Source organism: Esox lucius, chromosome 5 (assembly GCF_011004845.1).
Source record: "Esox lucius isolate fEsoLuc1 chromosome 5, fEsoLuc1.pri, whole genome shotgun sequence".
Taxonomy (NCBI): Eukaryota; Metazoa; Chordata; class Actinopteri; order Esociformes; family Esocidae; genus Esox; species Esox lucius.
In genome coordinates this window covers 32,576,525-32,596,506 of record NC_047573.1, presented here as the reverse complement: position 1 = coordinate 32,596,506, position 19,982 = coordinate 32,576,525, and the positions used below count along the sequence as shown (strand labels likewise).

At 40.0% G+C, this 19,982-nt stretch overlaps 2 protein-coding genes across 4 annotated transcripts in view; one reads left to right on the top strand and one right to left on the bottom strand.

The window, feature by feature from the left end:
• Positions 1-252: 252 nt before the first annotated feature.
• LOC105030247 (translational activator of cytochrome c oxidase 1) lies at positions 253-4,997 on the bottom strand. 3 transcript variants are annotated; one of them, XM_010903984.3, is made up of 6 exons: positions 4,920-4,997; positions 4,296-4,594; positions 4,082-4,191; positions 1,410-1,543; positions 1,058-1,220; positions 285-639 (listed from the first exon to the last, which is right to left on the bottom strand). In XM_010903984.3, exons 2-6 carry the CDS (start codon positions 4,588-4,590, stop codon positions 430-432), a joined length of 912 nt encoding a protein of 303 aa, XP_010902286.1. In that variant the 5' UTR covers positions 4,591-4,594; positions 4,920-4,997; the 3' UTR covers positions 285-429.
• Positions 4,998-5,484: 487 nt separating this feature from the next.
• The window catches only part of pth3r (parathyroid hormone 3 receptor), a 28,622-nt gene continuing 14,124 nt past the window's right edge, over positions 5,485-19,982 (top strand). The window contains exons 1-4 of the mRNA XM_010904132.3: positions 5,485-6,033; positions 15,560-15,665; positions 16,445-16,555; positions 18,919-19,043. Of these exons, the coding sequence (XP_010902434.1) occupies positions 5,971-6,033; positions 15,560-15,665; positions 16,445-16,555; positions 18,919-19,043 (405 nt within the window). The 5' untranslated portion in view covers positions 5,485-5,970. The remainder of the gene's footprint in view (positions 6,034-15,559; positions 15,666-16,444; positions 16,556-18,918; positions 19,044-19,982) is intronic.

Sequence of the window (19,982 nt, the reverse complement as noted above, 5' to 3'; positions counted from 1 at the left end):
AAAAAAAGGCAGTATTTTCTCTTTAAATAACTGCAACCATTATTTTTGATGCCCATATGGAAGATGGGTGAATTACAATAACAATGCTCAATTTAAAACAAATCTCCCTTCACCAGCTCCATGCTGGACTTGGTACCTTTGGTTTTATAAATTGTTTTAATGAAAATATATTTGAGCGTGATTTAGATGATACAATTTATCCCTGCAATATTTAGTCCACGGCAAATATCACAGCCAATCACAACACTGGTGGGTTAGTAATCCTTCCACTTTTACTAAAGATACAATATATTATGGACATCTTTTATTAAAATGCACATCCAGAAATATGATGCCTATCACCTTTAAATTCCAAATATCAAATGCGGAATATAACCTTAATTATTACATAGTAGTAACATATCTGTCAAGAACAAGAACTCAGTCTATTTAGCTCTGGCTCTGGATGTTATCCCAGACCCGCAGAACATCTGTGTAATCATTTAAGGCCTCTATCAAGGAGAAGGCTGCCTCCAGCTGGTCTTGTGGAAGCTGTGTGGGGGCAGTGGGCACAAACTCCAGGCTGGCGGACACAGTGCGCACCCCTAGTTCTTCAAGCGACATCCTCACCTTCTTCTGCTCCGACATTCCACACAAAAACTGATAACGGAGAAAGTGTGGTTTAGTGATGCTGGAAAGCTAATGTCAGTTCCAGGATGTACTATCTCAGATCCTAATGTTTAGTGTTTACTTAGTCCCTGGGAGAATTCGTTTCAACTCGTGTTAGAGATTGGGTAGAGAGAAAACACCTATGTTGTGTTCGTGTGTGTATGAAAATATTTTGAAAAAGAAACATCCAGGTAGACCTTATGTCAATCATTTTAGTTCCGGTTTGGCCACGGTTTTCCATTTAGAAACCCGTCCCCAGACCACAGGCCTACAGTGGCCCCGTGGTCTGGCTGGCTTCCTCCGGTGCAGCGTCTGAATTTGGCCAACAGCTTATTCAGCAAAACCACTCATCACTAAAACCCCCATGAGAAGCAGAGCAGTCCATGAATGGACCCGGCACGCGCCTCACCCGTAGTATGGGCTTCTCATCCTCGTCATCCATCTCCTGGACATCCTCTGCACCGGCCTCTATTGCAAGCTCTAGGGCTCGTTCAGACGACACACCCTCCCCCAGGGCCACCACCACACCCTTCCTCATGAAGCTGTGACGTGCTCCCTCACACAATGCCGCACTGTGAACAAATGCCGATTTAAGCAACAAAAACAAACAACGGTTCTGAAAAGAAAACAACAAACATGCACAGACTGGCAGTTTGAATTACTTGACGTCATTGCAATATTGAAACACCTGCATGTGTGCCCTAACGAAATTCACCCTGACACTATTTAACCCCCACTCTTGGCCCCGTCTCGGTTCTGACCCATGCTTGTTGAGTAGGTGTCGGACTTCCTGAAGACTTCGAGTATTGTTGTCAGTCAGAATATCGATGAGCAGCATGCAGCCACCAGGCCCCCGAGCTTCATAGGTGTGCTGGGTTCCTGCCTTGGACTTTTCCTGAGAAGACACATGCATTTTACATCCTCTAAGTATGTAATAGGCGAGAGAAAACAAGCAGATTCAAATTAACAGACGTGTGTAATAGTGGGTTGACTCATAACCTACAGGCCTTTTGGATATATCATTTTGTGGACGGGTAGCAGGCGGGTTGAAAGCTGAATAAAATTAAGAGACGCTATTCCTCTTCTCTATTTCACAGACAGACACACAGGCTTGGCTCCAGTCCTATCCCTTACACATCTCATGGCACAACTCTGATCTTCTGTCTCCAGACATACCATAATATATAAATTGTTAGACATTGTTGAAGAAGCCAGCAATGTTGATTTTTGTTTTACATATACAGTGGATATAAAAAGTCTTCTCACCCCTGTTAAAATGCCAGGCTCTTGTGATGTAAAAGAATGAGACAAAGATAAATCATGTCAGAACTTTTTACACCTTTAATGTGACCTATAACATGAACAATTCAATTGAAAAACAAACTGAAATATTTGAGGGGTGAAAATAAAAAATACAAATCTTACAATAACCTGGTTGCATAAGTGTGCACCTTCTATAATTGGGGATGTGGCTGTGTTCAGAATTAACCAATCACATTCAAACTCATGTAAAATAGAAGTCATTACACACCTGTCATCATTTAAAGTGACTCTGATTAATCACAAAGTTCAGCTGTTCTAGGGGTGAAAATAAAAAATACAAATCTTACAATAACCTGGTTGCATACGTGTGGACACCCTTAAAATAATTCTTTGTTGAAGCACCTTTTGATTTTATTACAGCCCTCAGTCTTTTTGGGTAGGAGGCTATTAGCATGGCACATCTTGACGTTGCAATATTTGCTTGCCCACTCTTTGCAAAAGCTCTCCAAATCTGTCAGATTGCGAGGACATCTCCTGTGCACAGCCCTCTTCAGATCACCCCACAGATGTTCAATTGGATTCAGGTCTGGGCTCTGGCTGGGCCATTCCAAAATGTTAATCTTCTTCTGGTGAAGCCATGCTTTTGTGGATTTGGATGTGTGCTTTGTGTCGTTGTCGTGCTGAAAGGTGAACTTCCTGTCATGCCCCAAAGCATGATGCTGCCACCAACATGCTTCAGTGTGGGTATGGTGTTCTTTGGGTGATGTGCAGTGTTGTTTTTGCGCTAAACATACCTTTTGGAATTATGGCGAAAGAGTTCAACCTTGGTTTCATCAGACCATAACACATTTTCCCATGTGCTTTTGGGAGACTTGATGTTTGTGTTTGCAAACTTCAGCCAGGCTTGGATGTTTTTCTTTGTAAGAAAAGGCATCCGTCTTGCCACTCTACCCCATAGGCCATTCATATGAAGAATACACAAGACTGTTGTCATATGTAGCACAAAGCCATTACTTGCAAGAAATTCCTGCAGTTCCTTTAATGTTGCTGTAGGCCGCTTGGAAGCCTCCCTGACCAGTTTTCTTCTCGTCTTTCCATCAATTTTGGAGGGACGTCCAGTTCTTGGTAATGTCTCTGTCGGGCCATATTTTCTCCACTTGATGATGACTGTCTTCACTGTGTTCTATGGTATATCTAATGCTTTGGAAATTATTTTGTACCCTTCTCCGGACTGATATCTTTCAACAATGAAATCCCTCTGATGCTTTGGAAGCTCTCTACAGACCATGGCTTTTCCTCTGAGATGCAACTAAGAAAATGTCAGGAAAATCCTACTAGAACACCTGAACTTTATTTGTGATTAATCAGAGTCACTTTAAATGATGGCAGGTGTATAATGACTTCTATTTAAAGTGAGTTTGAATGGTTAATTCTGAACACAGCCACATCCCCAAGTATAGAAGGTGCACACTTATGCAAACAGGTTATTGTAAGGTTTTTATTTTCCCCCTTGAAGATCTCAGTTTGTTTTTCAATTGAATTGTTCACATTATAGGTCACATTAAAAGTGGTTAAAGTTCTGACATGATTTATCTTTTACATCATTAAAACCTGGCATTTTAACAGGGGTGTGTAGACTTATTTCCACGGTACTTATTAATTAAATTTTTTCCCGATTCCATTTTGTGGTGTCCAATTTGTTATTATTGCCTTAAAGCGTTACAACTTCACAGCAAGATAGGGAGAATATTCAGAGGAAAATTCGTATGACAATACTAGCTCAAACAATAAATAATTTGAAGGAGCACAACCTACCACAAAGGGGTTGCTAGAACGAGATTTGACAAGGCAAACCTATCTGACTTTGATCATGGGTGATGTGGAGTAAATTTACTCTGTCCTATGCTGGACACCAGGGGAATTGTCGGTATCCTGCGACCTCAATTCATATTCCTGGCCTCAAAGAAATTGTGAAGCGAGGCTGTGACTTTGACCCCTGCGCTGCTCCTTTCCCCCAATCTCATTAGATAGCCCTGCATTCAACTTAAAGTATGGTTATTATACATGCTCATAATAAGTCTTACATTGCATTTTGACTCAATTTTAATTCATTCAATCAGTGTGAGATGGGTGTTAATACAATTTAACTTTGATCAAGCAGTCAACTTACCGCCCCCTTGATGGCAGCTTCTATGGATGCTTTAGGCATGTTCTTTCCTCTGCATTGCTCCACTACGTTCGCTAATGCTATGTTGAATTCTGGATTACTAGATCCACCTTCTGTATAGGAAAAAAATAAACAGTTAATGCTTCACTGGTCAAAACATTCAACTCATAATTCTCAAGTTTGAATTTGAGCAAATGCAGTAGTCAGTCAACCTTACCTTTGACTGCAATTCGTATCATCATTGCAAGCTTCATAAACATTCGACTCCGGGCTGCATCTTTAGGACCTTTAATATGTTTAACCTTTGACCACTTATTATGCCCGGCACAGAAGTTAGGACATAGATGTAGTGTTCGTACAGGAACGGTTTTCCAAAAAAAGTCGTGACACAGCCCTGTGCAGTCTGTCTGTACTGGACGTATCCTTGCACTCATGCATGTCGTGATGGTCATGCAGTCAAGCAGACGTGAATGCCGAGTCAAGAAACCCCTCAACGCCACTGCCCCTGCCATTGCCCTTGAGTCAGAAACGAACAATGTGGCATTGACAAGACATTATTGTATGTATGCTGTACACGTGAGAACCAGAACAGACCGGTCAACATATATGCGAGTGTATAACAGTTTATTTATTTATTATTTATTTTATATTATAGCACCTGGCTTCAGATGACCGTGCATGCAGTAACTAGCTAACGTTAGCAAGTTAGCTAATTTAGGTAGCTACTTGCTAAAATAATCTGTCGACTATCTTATTAATGACTGGACTGGACTGGTCTGCAAAATACATTTATGGTGGTCCTAAACGAAATTGTAGATTGAAAGAAGACCAGAAGACTTACGCTTTATAGTAAGACCATGCACAGAGTCATGCAACTGTCCTTTCAGGTGAAATTGACACTTCCGTTTTGTCTTTTGATCAAAAAAAGCGTCCCTTTCAAAATAAAAGTCCGTCAGTTAAAATGTTATTGTTACCACAAGAGGGCAACATATAAAAACACTTACTACAGTTAAATATAATAATTTGAATAGACTATCATTTCAAGGGTGTATTTTGCTTGGTTTAGTTGAATCATATCAAAAACAAGATTTCCAGAAATAAATATGTTTTTACTTTTAGTGAAAAAATCCTTTAACATTGTTCTAAACAAATGTATTTTTGACCATGGTTTGTGTTTTAGTGAAAAGAGAGACAGACAGACAGACAGACACACAGAGGGTGGCATAGATACATAGTTAAGTAAATGCACAGATAGATACAGGGGGGACATTAATAGTTGCACCAGACAGCAAAGAGTTACTGAGGTGGAAAGCTAAGCCAGCCCATCCCTTATAGTCAACAGTAAAAGGAGCTGCATCTGATGAGCAGCTTTCCTTCTCTTCGTTCCTCCCCTTACTAACATCATGCTCACACAAAGAAATATGCTAGACATACAGTAGTAGGTACTTATCCATGAGCTACACAAGGATCTCCACAGTTAGTCACCGGGACCATACCAATGCCCACTGTTCTCAAGAGAATCACTTCATACAGAATATTGAAATAAGAGGACAATTGGAAAGGCTGGACGTTTTGATTCAACTACAACTTTCCGTCCTACTACACCATGGTTAATGTGTTGCCATTCATTGGAAGGGTAGAAGGATGACCTTCTACCTAAGCTTTAGCTCTTTTTTCTTCTGAGTTATGGCATCATGTTCATTCTCTGTGAGATGTGTTCAGACAGCTGGGTAACAGGAGCTGTAATGGGACACAGTTTCACGGACTCTCATTCTACGTGTTTCAGCGGGAAGTTTCCTTTGCTGTACCCCAAAGAGGATAAGTTGTGAGATGGGGGATAGGGGGGGGTTTGGTGAGTAAAATATAGATTTAGCTTGAAGATCAAAAGAACAATGATATCTATTGGAGTCAATGCTTTTGTTCTCTGCTTTTTCTTGATGACTGCCAATGCACTGGTAAGTATCTTTTACATTTAACTACTAAAATAAATAATGATTTATTTAATGGATTGATTGATTTCTGCATCCATTAATTAATCTCATGTATTAGCACATTTTTAAGATATGTTTTAAGTATTTTTACACTTTATTAGATGGAGACAATTTTCTGTTGAAAGAGTTGTGCGTTGGATTTGAACCCATGCTTCAGCAGTACATGTGCACTATAGGTTGTGGTGTAGCTTAATGGACAACCTAAGGCAATGGCGTAGATTTGTATTGTATATTGGGGGGGTCAGAGTCAATAAATCCCAGAATGTTCACACTTTTCCCCCCTGTCTCACCCTAATTCTATGCCCCTGACCTAAGAAATTACATTAGTAATTTCTAATCAAGCTTTCAATGTATTTTGGTAATGTTTATTTATAATGAGCAACATATTATAAAGGCTTTGTGTGTTTAGGTTTACTATCAACAAAATGTATAAAGTTCCTTGGAAACGTTTTCAGACCGCTAAGCAATCACACATTTTACTGAATTACAAACACATTGACATTCCATTCAGTTTCATATTTTATTAAACATTAACACTGAATATGAATTAATGTAAAGTAAAATAGGTTTTATGTTGTCAAATACTTTACTAAAAAAAACACTGAATTATGCTGTTTGCAAATATTGAACTCATACACAACTTTATGACTTTTAGTAAGTGTGTACCAACATTGGATTTAACTAATTCTTCTTGAGAGATGAACCTCAGGTTGGTAGGACAATGCTTGTGGAGGGCAATTTTCAAATAGTGCCACAAATTCTCCTGGGATTGAGGCGAGGACCTTGCCTGGGCTACTGGAGGATATTCACTGTTTTATTCTTGAGCCACTCCACTGTTGCTTTAGCCGTGTGCTTGGGATCATTGTCCTGCTGAATGGTGAATTTCCAACCAAGCCACAGTTCTTTAGCCAACTGAAAAGGGTTCTCTTGCAGTATTTCCTGGTATTTTACATCTATTCTTTCTAATTCTAACCACAATTCTAACCACAATTCTAGTCCCTGCTGATGAGAAGCATCCCCACAGAATGATGCTGCCACCACCACACTCCACTGTAGGGATAGGTCTATCTTTAGGCATTGGCTGACTCAATTTTGCGCCACACATACAGCTGTGAGTTTTGAAAATAACAAAATACTTTATCTTAGTCTCATCTGAACTTCAAGCAAGCTCCAGACTTGCTTTCAGATCATACTTCTTGAGAAACAGCTCTTTTCATGTCACTCTCTTATACAGTCAGAGATCTTAATAAGGTCAATTGGTCTACCTGTACTCTACTCCCTGCAACTGAATCTGCAGCCCTTTGAAAGTTATTGTTGAACTCTATATGGCTTCTCGCACAATTATCCTTCTGTTTGAGCGTTAGAAATAAAAATTAACAAAAAATGTAGCTTGTAGGCATACGTCCCAATGGTTGTAGTCACCAAAGTACAACTTGGCAAAGGCAACAGTGTCAGACCATCCATCCTCCACCCCAGACCCTGGTAAGCCAGTTTGCACCGGCATGGCTCTGGGATTCCCGGGATGATTGGTATGCAGCAACCAGGATAAGATTAAGCTTACACCCCTAAAGCACTCATGAGCCCACTGCCCCAACCACCTATTTAAACCCTACATAATCTCTCTGCTCTGTGATTCAATTTAGCACATTATTAGACCACCTTGCAATTTTTCATAACGAGTCCTCTATCTTCATTTTTAGTTTTGACTCGTTTTGACTAGTGTACTCTCGTTACAAAAACCTTTCCCAGATAGCTATCTATATCCCCCAAATCTCCTGAGGTCTGGCTTACTTCAAAATCACAACCACAAAGCAGGTCTGAAATGACCTTTCACCTCGGACCACTATCCCAGGGCTCTAAGGAAAAGAATGTACTGGTACTTTCAACTTTAAAAGTAAGGAGCACCACCATTTTTTTTTTTTAAATATTTGTAAATGAGTAAATGTTGAGAAATAAATGTAACTATGTATTTTTAGCCATAAACCACCCCTCCTACCTTATTCGTTAAACAAACCACATCCAACAACCAAAATACATTTATAATACATTTGTAAGAATATTTTTGCCTAAATTAAAACACTAAGAATGTATTGCTGATGTTAATGTCTGTAGCCAAACATCAATCTCTGCTTCATCATTTCTTCATTTCCTAGAATCAATAACTGTTGGCCCTGAGGTAGATCTACAGCTGTACGCTGCTCAGCCAACCTTAAAATCACTTAGGTTGGAAGAAAACCTAATTAACAGACAATACTAGGGAGATGTCCTGCAATGATTGTTTTTCAAACATATCATCCCAGGCTGTCTGCCACACAACAAAAAAGACAACACAGACCATGAATCTCAAACCAGCCTCCATCCCCAGAGTGCCCTATGGTCACAGTGACTACGTCTTTAATAAACACATAAATTCTGGACACACTAATGACTCGAATGAGCAATTTATGTTTCAACTTCAATTAAAAAAGCAAGCATGAAATTCATCATCATCATCATCATCATCATTTTCTTCCGATTATCTGGGGCCGGGTCGTGGGGGCAGCAGTCTAAGCAGAGATGCCCAGACTTCCCTCTCCCCAGGCACTTCCTCTAGCTCTTCTGGGGGGACACCGAGGCGTTCCCAGGCCAGTCGGGAGACATAGTCCCTCCAGCGTGTCCTAGGTCTTTTCAATTCAAATTGAGAAATTGTTTCGAAGTCTGTAATTCACAACTGAATATTTAATTTAATAGGTACTTTGCAAATGTATCAAGTCTCCCTTCTTTTGGGTGATTTTGGTCAAAAATAAAGTGGTGCCTTATGGGATTCCACTTCACTTTTGGAGGCTACAATGTTGCACACCTGCTTCAAGAAAACACTGGAAGGTCCAATTAGCCTCAGAAATGAAGCAGACAAGGCAGTTTCCTGAACCCATAATGAGGTTATTTAGGCTTCTTTCAGTCTTGATAAGAGCAGAGTGGGTTTCAACTTAGACTATACTGACAAACCAAAAGCCAGTACTGATGAAAAGGCAAATAATCCCACAGCCACAATGTACCTATATTATGTCTTTCCTCAGTAGCAGCCTACTTGTTAGAAATCAATACTTTTTCCAATAAAAATGAATCATGTACCACAAACACCAAACATTTCTATTACTCCTAAGGGGTACTTCAAAATGAATTATTCATATCAATGAAGTATTTTACCTGCTTCTCTGGAACTTGAAGATACAACAACTTTGTTAAGTTCAAAATAGTTTTGTGTGCCCATGCATGAGCACAATGATAAATAGACTTTTAGTCACTGCGCTAGTGCTAGTTAGCAAATGCACCAGCGATAGTTATCTACTTCCAACTACATGTGAAGACAAGAAAATGGTATTCACAACTGTCTGACACAGGCTGATCCCAATGTGGACTAGGGTGATCAAGCAGTCATTGCCGCTGCCTAATGGCAGATGAACCGCAACAGCATGGATTTGAATCTGGCCCACTGCCGATATCAAACAATGCTTGAAAATTCCAGAAAATTCTAAAAAATAATAAATAAATAAATAAATCCTCATCATGGAGTCAGTACGCTTTTACACTTTCCATTAAATAACGAGTAAAGACAGAACGCTTTCACACTTTCCATTAAATAACTAGTAAAGACAATACGCTTTTACACTTCCCATTAAATAACAAGTAAAGACTGTAAATTTTTACACTTTCCATTTGTTCAAAAAAATTGTCATAATCCATTGGTTAATTTCTCATCTTACACATTTTAAACCAAGTTTGTTTTCAACTGTAAATAAATATTTCACCTTTTGAGAAATTATATAATAATTACCAGATGACACTGCACAACACCACTTCTGCTAAGATAAATAGTTTTTAACCACTAAAGTTTTGCTTTGTACAAAGGATATGAATACTTTGGTTGAGTGTAGCTGGAAAATATTACTTAGTGCAGGTCACATCTTACGGTAAAAAGGCACTAACAAATGCATTTTTTTAAATCTGTTTTGTGGTCTGTTTCTTACGTTGGAATTTATGTTTTATATCTGATCTGAGTTCAGGGTGTCACCAATTTGAGCTGTAAAAAAGTAACTGTTGCTTATCATTTTACTTGTCATGACTGGCAGTTTTGAACTAGTTTCCCTTTCATCGTGTGTGAACATCCATCTAAATTTATAAATTCCGTACAACTCATATTTGTGTTTAAGAATTAACTGTGCTAAATATGACGTTTCTATTTAATTTAGGATAGTGTAAAAAAATGTGGCTGTAACACAGCTCAACATTAAGACAGATTGGAGAAAAAAAACTGAACATTTTGATAATAATTATTTAGGCTTGTTTGACATGTGGCCCTCCTCTACCTGCTTTCCGTTTCTGGTCACTAAAAGCTATAAAAGTTCCAGTACACAAAATGCCCGCACCCTGGCTATCATTCAAGGAGGCAACATTTAGTGAGCTTAGCACACACTACCATTCCTTGAGTCCACCTCAACATCAATTATGTTGTTTTTATCAGCATCCTGTCAGTCCATGCACTTAACAGATTGTCCATCAAAACATAACTTTCCACAAATCTAAATATAAATCCACTTGTTTTAATTTGTGCTGAGTGAGCAAAATACACATATAAATAGAAAGAGGAAGATGCAAAAATAATATACTATTATGTATTATGGAAAACAAGCGGATATATATTTGGTTGATAAATTGCAATGATGGTAACTTTCCGTAACTTTTTGGTAAAACACAAATAAAATGTGTTTTAACAGTACCTAGGATCAAGCAATGTATGGGCTATAACTCAATCAATATGAAAAATGAACGAATGTATGTGGTGCTTCTAACTATTTTAGGTTAATAGCACAAATTCTACCAACAAAACATGTTAACTGATTTAATATGCATAAGCAGTGACCAATTCAAAACTGATGTATATTTTACATTTCAATAATGCATAGAAAAGTAATTAGTTATTTGTGGTTATTATTTGGTTCTTGAATACACTCTTGGAGATAATAAAAAAAATCCTATTTGAGTTGTTGTTCTTAATCTTGCTCATCTGAGAACTGTCTGTTTTATTTTCCCCACCTCTAATACAATCTTAGTAAATGCAATAAACAATATTAGAAAAATATATACCGGATGACACATATTTCAGTCCAAGTCGATAACAAACTAAACTCACAAAGTCAATTTTTTTGTCTGAACATGAAGCGAAATTTGGGTTTGGTCTTTCAATCAATGACTGTGGATGTTTATGAGGTAGAGTTTAAGAGCTTTAAGAGCTGTAAATAAATTACAGTGTGACTTTTAGGGAAGGTGGTCAATATGTAATCTAATCAGAAAAGCACTTCTAATTGAATTTATTTTGTCTATAACCTACGAACAATGTATTTTATCAAGTTAACAAAGATTCTCCTCGTTAAGGACTTCCAAGGCTTCCAATGTGGTGCAGCATGCTAAGGAGTTGCCCTTAACTCCTTAACTGTGCCACTAGCTGACAAGGAGCTGGTAAACCCCATGGGTGATACAAATTGCGTGGAAGAGGGATAGAAAGTTACAGGAGTCATTATTTTTGGTTACTGCCTACGCGGCTTGATTGCCTTCTAAGCAAACTAAAGTTATCCTTGACTTATTGGTCAGACAAGCAATGGGGGGAAAACAGAACAGATTGGCACAGAGACAGAGGAAGGCTTGCCTCAATCTTCAACTCTACCGAGTCGGTTGGGAGTTGTTGCAATTAGACAAGCTTGGCGATACAACCAGATATGACTGAATTTGAGAAAATTGTAAAATGTGTGAAAAGTAGGTAAAATAAAAAACTTCTATATACACAAAATTCTAATTCCCCCCAACAGTTGACACAATTGCTGAAAATATTAGCTCTGGTGTATCTATGTCATGTCTCTGGACTCTGTCTCTCCATCTACCTTTCTCCCCTTTTTTACACTTGTGACAACCTCTCACATACATTCTCTCTTGCTCCCTCTCTGTCTGGCTATTCATCACCTGATGAGTGGCCTAGCTGACTCACTGCTAGTTTTTCTTGTCTTGCTAATGCTTTATGGACAGGCACAAAAAGCGACTTTGTGCTGTGCTTGCCCCTCACTTGCAAGGCAAAGGTCCTGAGGACAAGGCACCCATGTGGACGGTGTTGGACATACCACAGACAAAAAGTGTTCAAGAGGGATTGACACATACTGCATACCAGTGCAACTATTTCACAACACCCCGAGGCAGCATATCGGCTCCATGGGATGTTGGCTACAGGTGACAAAGAGCCCTGATGAGGACACAGAGGGACTCTTGCGATCAGAACACCTTTCAACAAACCCCATGAAATCTATTGTAGTGACTACTTCCAGGGCACTGTGATATCCTGGGGATCAAACTGAATTATTTCAGCTTCCATTTCAATTCTCGGATTTGTTTGTCTTTTCCATGAGAGACAGCTGCAGACTGGTTTAGCTTGAAAACCTAAAAGCAGAGCTACTTTTATTCGCCATTCACTGTTATTGTCGAAAACAACTGCTCTTTCTGGGTTCCAAAAGATTTGGCTTGGATTGTCTTCAAATTTGTTAAAAGATATTTTTGATTTGTTTTCAGAAAAGTTATTTTTGGACACAGCTGGCAAAATTACAGACTAAAAAAATATATACACTGCATTCGGGAAAGTATTCAGAGACATTAACTTTTTCCACATTCATTATTTTGAAATGGATGAAATAGACTTTTCCCTTAATCTACATACATAGCCCATAATGATCAAGGAAAAGCAAGATTTTAGAAATGTTTTGCAAATATATAAAAAAAATATATACATGTAATCAATTGGACATGATTTGGAAAGGCACACATCTGTGTATATAAGGCCCCACAGTTGTCAGTGCACGTTAGAACAAAAAACATACAATAATGTTGAAGGAATGATCCATAGAGCACAGAGACAGAATTGTATCAAGGTGCAGATCTGTGAAAGGCTACCAAAAAATGCTGCAGCATTGAAGATACACAAAAACACTGATGGCGTCCATCCATCCATCTTCTTCCGCTTATCCGGGGCCGGGTCGCGGGTGCAGCAGTCTAAGCAGAGATGCCCAGACTTCCCTCTCCCTAGACACTTCCTCTAGCTCTTCCCGGGGGTCTCCTCCTGATGGCGTCCATCATTCTTATTTGAAACATGTTTGGAAAAAACAGCACTCTTTCTAGAGCTAACTGCACAGCCAAACTGAGCAATCGATGGAGAAGGGCCTTAGTTAGGGAGGTGACCACGTACCCAATTGCCACTCTCCATAGTTCCTGTGTGGAGATGGCAGAACCTTCCAGAAAAAAAACCATCTTTGCAGAACTCCACCAGTCAGGCCTTTATGGTAGACTGGCCAGAACAAAGACACTCCCCAGTAAAGGCAGATGCCAGCCCTCTTGGTGTTTGGACCTGGAGGAAACCAGGTATCACTCATCATCTAGCCAGTTGGGATGTTTTTCAGTGGCAGGGACTGGGAGACTAGTCAGGATCAAGGAAAATATGAATGGAGAAAAATAAAGACAGATCCTTGATGAAAACCTGCTCTAGAGTGCTCAGAACATCAGACTGGGGAAAAGGTTCACCACAGCAATGTTTCCCATCCAACTTGACAGTGCTTGAGAAGGGTTTAATCTTTGCCAAAGGTGATTAAACAAGGTGCTGAGTAATGGGTTTGAAAACCATTGTAGGTACATTTGCTAAAAGTTCAAAACAAATGTTTTGGGGTACTATTGATTGATGAGGGAAAAAAAATATTATTCCATTTTAGAATAAGGCTGTAACGTAACAGCATGAGGAAAATGTGAAGATGTCTGAATACTTACTGAATGCACTGTAAAAATAAACGGAATCATTGAAGGTGAAACAGAGGGATTAAGTTTGGGTTTCCAGGTCAGAATATGTGGAGGTTTTTGATGCAAGGTCAGTATAATAAGTATACATACATTGATAAGCCAAAACATTATGACCACTCACAGGTGAAGCGAATAAAGTTGATCATCTCCTAACATGGGCACATGTCAAGGTCTGGGTAGATTAGATGGTACGCGAACAATCAGTTCTCATAGTCAATGTGTTGGATGCAGGAGAAATGGACAGGAGTTAAGACCTGAGCAACTTTGTCAAGGGCCAAATTGTTATGGCCAGAAAACTGGATGAGAGCATGTCTGAAACGACAAGGCTTGTGGGCTGCTTCCGGTCAGCAGTGATCAGTACCTACTGACAGTGGTCCGTGGACGGACAAACCACAACCCGGTGTCAGAGTGTTGGGCGCCCAAAGCTCATTGATACACAAGGGCAATGAAGGCTATTCCATCTGGTCTGAACCAACAGAAGGTCTACTGTGGCACAAGTCACTGAAGATTTTAATGTTGGTTACGGGAGGAATTTATCACAACATTAAGGTCATTGTGCCCATTATGACCTGTCCACCATTACCTGGAGAACACGTGGCACCAGGATGCACTGTGGGAAGATGAAAAGCCGGGAGGCCCTGGGTCCAGGCATTCATGTGGACATCAGTTTGACACGGGCCACCTAACATTGTTGTAAACCAGGTACACCCCTTCATGGCAACGGTATTCCCTGGTGGCAGTGGCCTCTTCCAGCAGGATGATGCGCCCTGTGACACATTGTTCAGGAATGGTTTGAGGAACATAATAAAGAATTCAAGTTGTTGCCCCACTGCCAGATACCCCAGGACACCTTCAGGGGTCTTGTAGAGTCCGTGCCTCAGCGGGTAGGTGCTGTTTTGGCGGCACACGGAGGACCAACAACATATTAGGCAGGTGGTCATAATGTTTGCTCATCAGTGTGTATACATGTAGCTTCACACCTGAAGAGTCAAATAATTGTTGCCATACCTGCACACACCTCTAAAGGTTTCACAGACTTGATATGAAACAACAATTTATAAACCCCTCTGAGAAATAGGTCACGTCGGGTTAACTTATTTTAATCTGACATGTAAAGTGGAAAGGCACAGGGGATGGACACAGAGGATGTGCTCAGGTCACTTGTGGGCATTTTATAAATTTAAAGGGTGAGGGGAGCAGAAAGAAATGTCAACTGAAAAGCAGCATCTTATTCGTGGCTTCCCGGAGGAATATTCGGGTGGTCATATCTTTGGTGGCTGTTCCACCTGTTTCTCCCATTGGTCCTTCTCCCTCCTTGGCCTCTGTGCAGCTGGAGCCGAGCCACGGTGAGCAGCTGCCTCATTTTGACTGCAATTGCTTCCTCTCTAGCTCCTATATCTTCCCCACATGCTTGGCCTTTTTTGCTCCTTCTGACTCCTCTTCATTCCCTGAGCAGTGTGTGGGGAGTGTCTTAATACCTCCCCAGGCGAGGTCCTGATGGGGTGCAGCTGCACATGGAAGGGGCTGGTCCTGGTAACTGCTTCTGGAAGGTTCTGGAATTGATTTGGGCGAGTTGGTGGTAATCTTTTCTCCTCTGTCTTATTCCTATGTTCCTCTACCTACATAGATAGACTCAGATGATGTCATCACGCGAGACGAGCAGATCTACCTCCTGATTGGGGCCCGTGCCAAATGTGAGAGGATTATCCGCTCCCAGCTAGCCATAATTAAAGGTGTGTGGAGTCTGTGGATTACTCTTACCAAAGTGTCAAAGGACAGTGTTTCCCAAACCTAAAACTTTATACAGACACTTAAACTAATAGTGGTTCTAGAATACATCAAATATATCTAATTTCTGAATGTCCTGGAGGCAAGGTTTCAGAAGTGTCTAAACCTCTGGAATGTCTGATTTAATTGAGATATTACTGAAGTTCTACGCTGAAAATCAAGGTCCAGAAAAGGCCACTGGTGCAGTGGTTGTCTTAATCATGAATTATTTGCTGGAGGCTAAGATCAGCTTATCTTGAGGCTACCATTGTCAGTCCACTGTAGGATAGCGTATCTTACTGAATACAATAAAATAAATGTCACTTCCCCATTGAAGAAGAGTCAAAAGCCATATCAATGCAATATCCTTGAGTCAAAATGAATTACAAGAAGACACGCCATGCTCACCGTCCTCTGACGTAGAGCTATGATGGTGTGTCTTGATATGGATTTTTATTTTGGTTAGGAATTTAATTACAAATGTGCTGTATTGTTTAACAGAGATAAGGGGATGAGTTGTTTTGTTAACCTGTTAATGTTAAAAATACTTGAATCAAATTTCTGTTTTTCATGTTATTTATCCATTATTACACCTGCAAAGTCACGTTAAGGATTTTTTTTTATGTATGCTGTAATGACAGACTCCTACTAAATGTCATGAATTGAAATTCTGGGGGAATGTTTAACTGTGTAAGAGCACAAACAACTCGTAAAATTACTGTTTGTGCTGTTGTTATGTTTGCAGAAGGTGAATGCGTACCAGAGTGGGATGGGATTATTTGCTGGCCCAGGGGGAGGCCTAGTCAGCTGGTTCCTGTGCTGTGTCCGGAGTACATCTACGACTTCAACCACAAAGGTGGGCTGAATAATGATTAGATCACTGACCAAAACCTTGACAGCTTCTGTGGTCATTTTACATTACACTAATGGACAAACCCCATTCAGTAGAACAACATATATTGGCCACGTACATCGACCCCTTAAGTAGTCATGACAGGTCAGTGATAGACTGTTTACCAGTAGACTCCTATCTTCGGGCGTTTAAATATCGAGTATTGGACTGAATGTTTAAGCTGCTGTGACCTTACTCAGTATACTGTTAACATAGTTCATTAATGGCATTCAATGTAATAACAGCTGATCTCTGGTGAGTGGGCATTGCGAAATGTAAATTCAGTTTAGGCAGTCTGCTGGTCCCAATGTCAGGTCCTGGCTGGGGGCCTCCAGACATCTCTATGTGGCTGGGGGTCACAGCCAGGGCCTGCCCACAGAGGTGCCTCTAAGCATATCTGTGCGGCTGTTTTGATTTTCCCCAATTAGAGACTGCTGCCCTGTGAAGAGTTGCCCTTGTTTGCCTAAGTTCTCGGTTCATTGTTTGGAGTTTGTGTTTTGTGCTTCAGTTCACAGTTTCGCTCTTTTTTTTTCTTTTTTTTATAAAGAACATTAAAACAATGTTGCCATTAACTCGGTGCCTGTGTCCTGCCTCCTAAACCATGACACTCAAATCAACTACTTCTTTTGCAGACACCTGCTCCAGTTTGTTCATGTGTTAAAGGGATAGTGTGTCAAAAATTCCTGCCTACCCCTTGTTAAATAGCATAGTGGTTAGAGACAAGGCATTTCATGCAAGTGATTGGTGTCTCGTCAGACTTAACAAATTACACATTAGAATTTGTTCAGGATATACAAAAACTTAGCTGGCTACAACCTTCAGTAGCTACATTATAGTAAGCCTAAAATAATACTGTTTACGGTTATATTGCGACTGCTTTTGGTGGATTTTTGGGGTACGCATCCATGCATGCTTTTTGGGGTAGCCTATCGATCACAACCCCTTGCATAAGACTATTATGACTATTCAAAGTAATTAGTAGATACTAGTAGGCCTATTACTTGCTAATAAAAGTCATACATTTCATATATGCTATTTGTGGTGGAAGTAAACTAAATAAGAAACATTAGTCAGTTTAATACAATGATTAATGGTGTCTAGCTAAATATTCAAACTTGGCGTGATGGTAATGCGTGACAAAATTATCCAATGTTGAGACGCAATTTTCTAATGAGGTAGTATGTCCCCTCGTAATTCGTCCCCTTGTAGTTCACATAGCTTAGTGGTTAGCTATTCATCTGTTACTGTATGGATGACCATCTATAGTAATCTTTGTACAAGAGTACACTTTAGTGTACCTATGTTATTTCAGCAAATATGTTACGGCTGGGATAAAAGTGGCATTTGGAGACTATATGGAGATGGTCTGTCTACCAACAAGCCCTGTGGTTTTGTGGGATTATCCCTGACCTACTATGTTTCGATTCTGCTCTTAGACGTTCCAATTTCTCTCAGAAGTAGTTTTCTACTTGCAATGCAGCTTTGCGATAGGGGTATGTACGGTTTCCATTCATGAATTTGGACAATGCTAATAATGCTAATTACAGACTGAGACAGCTTAATAATGGATTGTTTTAAAAAATTATTATGTGCCTTCAGGAATATCTCTTGGGAAATGGACTTCCAGAAATATATTCTTCCTTTAAAAAAAAAATACTATTCCTTTAAAAATTATCCAAAGACATACATCATAAGGCAATTGTATGTAGGGATTGCATCAGATGTATTAGCTGTGCAACATATAGTTCACATTTTTGTCATTTAGCTGACTCCCAAAACAGTGACTTAATTGGTGCCTTGTGGCAATCAAACACACAACCTCTGGCATTTCAAGTGCCATGCTCTACCAAATGATCTACACTGGACCTACATACCATTTGTAATGTATTCATAGTGTATACATACCATACACTACATACCGTATGATATAACATGAGGACACAATCCCTAGTTTTGGCCGAAATAAAAAAAATACCTGTGTGCGAATGTCAGTGTGTTTAAAATTTCTGGGCCAATATATAGAGAACCTTTTTAGCTCAATAGTATGCCCTTAGGCAAAGGCTCTGTGTATATTGTTTAGGTTTATGCCCTTAGGCAAAGGCTCTGTGTATATTGTTTAGGTTTATGCCCTTAGGCAAAGGCTCTGTGTATATTGTTTAGGTTTATGCCCTTAGGCAAAGGCTCTGTGTATATTGTTTAGGTTTATGCCCTTAGGCAAAGGCTCTGTGTATATTGTTTAGGTTTATGCCCTTAGGCAAAGGCTCTGTGTATATTGTTTAGGCCAAGGTTTGAGTACATATGTTATAGGTATTCTCTCGAACCCACAGGTCATGCATACCGTCAGTGTGGCACCTCAGGGAACTGGGAACAGGTGCCGAGCATCAACCGCACCTGGGCCAACTACAGCGAGTGTACCACCTACTTGTTGCCCAGCCATAGAAGCCAGGAGGAGGTGCGTGTCCACATGCGTTTTAGGTTTTTATATACTTGTGACGACAAAACTCCTCACAAGAATGGTATAAGCAGCACAATTTGGATATTTTGCCAGTCGTCATAATAACATTTTGTAATTTAGACTTGTTATGTTTGGGATCCCTTTCGTTCTGTCACCCTGGACAACACTGGAAGGAACACAGACTTGCGCACAGAACCTGAACACAATGTCAATCGCGGCCAGTAGTGACCCCCACCTAACTGGCTATAAAAGCACCACAGGCCACAAAGTTTATCCACTCTGCACTGAAAATCAAAGCCGGATTCTCAAGTTTTTTATTTTTCCTAAAAAGAAATATATTTTTTTTAATTATCTTTTTAACAATGCAATTTTTCTGCCTTCTACAAACAATTTAACCATCCACCTAGAGATACTTATTTTTTCTCTATTAGTTGGCATTGCAAGGCTGGCGTTGTCCTTTGTGCCTACAGTTTTTACGAGTAAAAATCTGAATGGTTCGGCAAAGACATTCAGACCACCCTTGAGTTCCAAGCTATGCTCTTGCTCATGTGGCTTCTACATCACTCTAAATTACTTCCATGGGTTGTGCCTTGGTGTGTGGTTCACCTCTGTGCTGTCCTACATCTTAGGCTGTGTGTCCGCTGCCACCGGCTATGCTTTGACACTCTCGTCATGCAAGTCTTTTTCTTATGAGGGTTAAAGTTTGGCCTGCTTCCCACAGAATTTAATTTGTCAATTTCCCTGCAAGACCCTATGGGAGTCACCCGCCAATTTCTCCTGATCAACTCAGCTAGATGTGTTTTATCCAAGGCAATGCAGTACACTCATGTTCCAGGCTTGCCATCCCGGATTGGTTGTTGCTTAGATTGTTCTGTTTGGAGACTGTGGAAGATTTCATTGTTCCTTTAGGACCTCCGAAAGTATTGCCAGTCCTTC

Excerpts from the sequence above, each read along its gene's own strand:
- LOC105030247 (XM_010903984.3), bottom strand. The coding sequence starts at position 4,590 with ATGGCAGGGGCAGTGGCGTTGAGGGGTTTCTTGACTCGGCATTCACGT. Across the intron at positions 1,544-4,081 it reads AAGCTGCCATCAAGGGGGCG|GAAAAGTCCAAGGCAGGAAC; the intron begins GTAAGTTGACTG and ends GTGTCTTCTCAG. Across the intron at positions 1,221-1,409 it reads CACCTACTCAACAAGCATGG|TGCGGCATTGTGTGAGGGAG; the intron begins GTCAGAACCGAG and ends ATTTGTTCACAG.